This window comes from Abrus precatorius, unplaced genomic scaffold (genome assembly GCF_003935025.1).
Source record: "Abrus precatorius isolate BTA unplaced genomic scaffold, Abrus_2018 Scaffold9, whole genome shotgun sequence".
Classification (NCBI taxonomy): Eukaryota; Viridiplantae; Streptophyta; class Magnoliopsida; order Fabales; family Fabaceae; genus Abrus; species Abrus precatorius.
Genome location: NW_020874439.1, coordinates 20,721,491 through 20,726,664, shown reverse-complemented (window position 1 = coordinate 20,726,664; position 5,174 = coordinate 20,721,491). Strand labels below are relative to the sequence as shown.

The following is a 5,174-nucleotide window of genomic DNA, read 5'->3' as shown; positions in this document are numbered from 1 at the left end:
AGAAAGATAAGTATTTATTGTATTTTTATAATTTTAATATAATAATTATGTATTTTTTTCATAAATTTTTTTTATTTGTTTGCTAACTTGTAATGACTTAAGTATTTTTGTTAGAGATATGATATCACTTATCACGTGAATTAATTAATAGTATTTTTAATAGAAATATAATATTATTTATTATATGATTCAACTAGTAAGAGTTATTTTAGTTTAATTTATAATTTTAAATTTAAGTTTTATTAAATGTAGTTGTACTAAATACTTGAAATCTGGTCATGTTTAGCTCTAACCAAGGATACATGGTTTAGACAAAAAATATAAATATTTTAATAAAATTATTTTATCATAATAATTTGTAAAATTAATTATTTTTAAAAAATGTATACATTAGTGTTAAATAAGATATAGCAGATAAATTCAAGTAAAAAATTATTAAAGAACTAAATTTTCACATTAATCATAATAACTAAATAAAACGAATAATTAAGCTAAAAAAGAAAGAAAAAAATAGATAATACTAGTGAGTACTTCAATAATGAGCAGACTTTTAGAAAAACAAAAGAATATTGTTACAAAAAGATGTTTGAAATAAATATGAGAGTATATAAATTAGATTTAAAAATTTTGAACATTTTAAAAAAAATTAAAATTATAACATCATTCTTTTATATAAAAAGAGTAAATATCAAACATTTTTAACAAATAAACTTTAATCTAATAAACACGTATGAATTATTTATGCAATAAGGTGCTTTTTGTTTTCTAATTCCAAATAACATATTTACGTATGTATTTTACCGCAACATGTGATGGAAACTTCCCCGTTTCGTATTCCTGAATAATTTTTTGCTAGTTGGATCGAGTCCTTATTTTCTTGTTATTAATATTATTTTTCCAACAAAAGAATTTTGTTTTTCAATTAGTATTTTAAATTTGATAATTCTTACCTTTTATTTATATAAAATTTTTAAGTAGAAGGATAATTTTATACACTCTAATGCCAATATTATAAAATATGCAATCAGTTTGAGAATATTTTAAAAAAGCAGTATTTGTAAACAAAATAAATAATTTTTAAGTTAAAAGAAATTCATACATCTTAAGTTATAGAAAATTATATGATAAAACTTCTAAAAAATTTTAGAAATTTCAATTTATATAAAAAATTAATTCATTTAATTTTTTATTTTATCTATATAACTACTTATTAAATATTAAATTCAAAATAAATCATATTCTATGAAGACTCTTTTTTAAAAATAAAATAAAATAAGAGTATAATATGATATTTTATTTTTATATTTTTTTAAACAACAAAACATAATAAGTTTATTTTATAGATGTGTTATCTTTTCTAATACACATAATAATTAATAAATATTAATTTGTTATTAAAATTTATAATATTTTTTATTTATACTACAATATTTTTCAGTGAAAGTAATTTTATTTAAATTAGGTAAAAAAAAGGATAAGATCTTTTTAATCTTTCATTTAATTTCTTATAATTTATTATTTTATTAACAATTAAACGCAAATCAAATAAAAATTTCAGATTAAATATAAAAATTTTAAAACTTATACAGTAAAAAAAATTATAAAAAAATAATATTTAATATTTTAAATGCATCAAATATTTGTAATATTTTATAAATTTTATATAAATTTTTATTATATTTTTTTAAACATGATTCAGAATCAATTATTCGATCTTGGTCAAACTCTACATTAACCACAAGTCTTTGATAAATCACTTCCATAACTCATCTAAAATTCAATTATAGTTTTCATTATTTAACAAATCTGACAATTTTAATACATCATCAGTATTATTTGATATGGTATATTTGTCATACATGTGTTGAATGCATTTTTGTATTCAAATTATTATAATATTAAGTAGAACAATTTTCTTTAATCTATTATGTAACTTTTATTATACAATGACTATTATAAAATTATTCTTTTAAAGTTAAAAAAATAAAAAATATTAATTTAAAAATATAAAAAATAAAGATTCACATAATTTTTATAAATTTTAATAAATTTTTATTAATAATAAAAAATGTGTTAAAAATATATTAAAAACATTATTCTATCAGTTATGTATAACAACAACAAATCCTCTCCATATCATTTGGCTTTACCCAACAAAGCATATGTTCAAAAGATTGTTTATTATTTTAATATATATTATATTTAAAATAAAATAAAATGTATTTATTATATTTTTATCAAATTTTATATTTCTTTTTTTATGCTTAATAAACTAGATCTATGAAGAGAGAAAAAGAAATAATTTTATTCCCGGTGTTGGACTGACAAGTGGAGGGCAGATAACACGTGTTATGGTGCAGAGAGTGTGCACTTTTTGTTTACGTGTCCTCTTATCATAACTTCCGTGCTTCCTTCTCCTTATCCTACAAGAGTCAATTCATCCCTCTTTTAATCGTACTGCCAAAATCCAAATCACCATGTAACCCCTCTGTTTCTGCCATCATTGTATGTTTGATTATTTTCAATTAATCATTTAAAATCTCATAATAAATAATTACCTATTATAATTTTAAATATTACAAGGTTTCATATATTAATGATACTAAATATTATAAATTTTAATAAAAAATATTTTTTAATAATTATATATAAAAAACTCAATATGATTGAAAAATTATATATACTTTTGTTTTCTGTTATATATGTATTCTTAATTAGTTCATGTCCGTTTGTCGTACGTCCTCGTCCTCGCCTACGCCTAAACATTGTTTCATGAATACCATTGGTCACAATCTTCCTTAACCATAAATGAATTTAATTTAATATAATTTGCAAATATCATTCCAATTATTATTTTTATTATACGGTTGATACCTACTTGATTTGTTCAAGGAAATGAAGCTGGAGCTTGGAGATTGGTGCTGCTCCAAACACTGTGAAAGATGAGATATACATGTAAAAGGTAATTTAACGTTTAAGAAATTGAATGAACTAGAAAAGTAATATATAAGATAGTGCGTATATCTAGTATTTCCTTATGGAAAACCTTATATAAAATTTCGCTATTAATGAGTATACATTTAACCTCAGAAAATATAAGTATTTTTTATGAATGAATATATATCACTACCATATAATGTATGTTAGGTTATTTAATAAAATGTTATTATTTTTAAAAATTAAAGTGATTTTATATATTGAAGTTTACATTTTTAATTATAATATTAATTCATTGAAAAAATCAATTACACGAGACTGTAATGACAAGTTAATTGCACTTGTTATCCTCTTCAAAGTATTATTATTGTTGGTGAATGGTGATTAACTAATGTATTATATGTTTTAAGCTCCATTAGCAGGGTCATTTTTAAACCTTAAATAGGCAATACCATGGTACCACACCACACTCCACTTCCATAATTCCCTACTGCATCGCATCGCTTGCTTCTCTTCTTCCTTCTTCTCAAAACAAGTTCCTTGCAAGACATTATATTTGCAAAACCCACCGAACAAACTTTACCATAACTAACACTTTCCCTTGCACGGTTTTATTTCCCCATTCATTATATCAAACTCAAATTCCCATTTCCAATGACTACCTTTTTAGTTTAACTGCTTTTCTACTTTCTGTTTCTCTCAACCCCAACTCGAGTGAGTAAATTGAGGCCATGGAAGGAGCAAAAAAAGGCACCGTTACAGACACAAGAATAGAGAAAGACTCGTCGTTGCCAAACGACGAGGCAGTAACAGGTGTCGTTTTATTCGGGAAATACAAGCTGCTTAAGTTACTAGGCGTTGGCGCGTCCGCAAAGGTGTACCACGCGCGGAACGTCAACACTTCGCAGAGCGTGGCGGTGAAGGCCGTTAGCAAGCGCAAGGTAGAGAAAAACGGTTATGCGGCCCACGTCGAGCGCGAGGTTGCTATCATGCGCAGGCTGCGCCACCCGCACACCGTGAAGCTCTACGAGGTCCTCGCCACCAAGACGAAGATATACTTCGTCATGGAGTTCGCCGGCGGCGGAGAGCTCTACGACGTAGTCGCCGGCGAGGGACGCCTGACCGAGGAGCTCAGCCGGCGATACTTCCGGCAACTGATCGCCGCCGTGAAATATTGCCACTCCCGCGGCGTTTACCACCGCGACCTCAAACTGGACAACCTCCTCGTCGACGAAAACATGAACCTCAAGGTTTCGGATTTCGGGTTAAGCGCTTTGAAAAGCCAGATCCCAGTCGATGGAATGCTTCACACCGTCTGTGGGACCCCTGCTTACGTGGCACCTGAGATTCTCGCGAGAAAGGGTTACGATGGTGCGAAGGTGGATATCTGGTCATGCGGTGTCGTTTTGTTCGTGCTGAGCGCTGGATATTTGCCCTTCAATGATTACAATATTACGGTTTTGTACAGAAAAATATACAGAGGACAGTTCAGGTTCCCGAGATGGATATCGCCTGATCTTCAAAATCTCGTATCTAGGTTGTTAGACACGAATCCCGGGACGAGAATATCGTTAGATGAGATAATGCAAGACCAGTGGTTTAATCGGGGCGGGTATAATGACACGTTGACCCGGCCCAAGGAATTTGAATGGGAAGAGAACCGGGCTGTGAGTAAAAGTTTGAACGCGTTTCACTTGATAAGTTTCTCATCCGGGTTTGACATGTCGGGTTTGGTTACCGACCCGGAATATTTGGATTCCACGGAGCGGTTTGTTACAAGGGTAGTGCCGGAGAGCGTCACGGTAACGGTGGAGGAAGTGGCGGTGTCGGAAAAATTAACGGTGAAAAAGGAAGAGAGCGGTTGCGGAGTGAGGATAGAGGGGTTGGATGGTAATTTCGTGATTGTGGTCGGGGTTTACCGGTTAACGGATGAGGTGGTTATTGTTGAGGTGAAGAGAAGGGAAAGAAGAGAGGGAAGTGGGACACGGTTTTGGAAAGATGCATTGAGGCCACGGCTTCTTGCATTGGCTCAATAACCGGTTGTGTGGGTCTGCCGGTGACTTCAAATGATTGGCCAAATTTGGCTTTGATGATTACCCACTTAGCTTGTTCTAAGTGAACTTTATGTCGTTATTATTCATGTCAATTGTTAATTACTTACCTAAGCTACAATCTCCAAAGCAATAATTCACTGTTTATATATAAGAAACAGGTTAGAATTCAATTATCTATGTTGA

At 29.5% G+C, this 5,174-nt stretch overlaps 1 protein-coding gene across 1 annotated transcript; it reads left to right on the top strand.

Annotated features, from left to right (window-relative positions):
• The first annotated feature begins 3,668 nt into the window (after positions 1-3,668).
• LOC113850971 (CBL-interacting serine/threonine-protein kinase 14-like) lies at positions 3,669-4,973 on the top strand. The gene has a single exon (XM_027481476.1). It carries the CDS (start codon positions 3,669-3,671, stop codon positions 4,971-4,973), a length of 1,305 nt encoding a protein of 434 aa, XP_027337277.1.
• The last annotated feature ends 201 nt before the right edge of the window (positions 4,974-5,174 follow it).

Coding starts and splice junctions, on each gene's coding strand:
- LOC113850971 (XM_027481476.1), top strand. CDS start 3,669: ATGGAAGGAGCAAAAAAAGGCACCGTTACAGACACAAGAATAGAGAAA.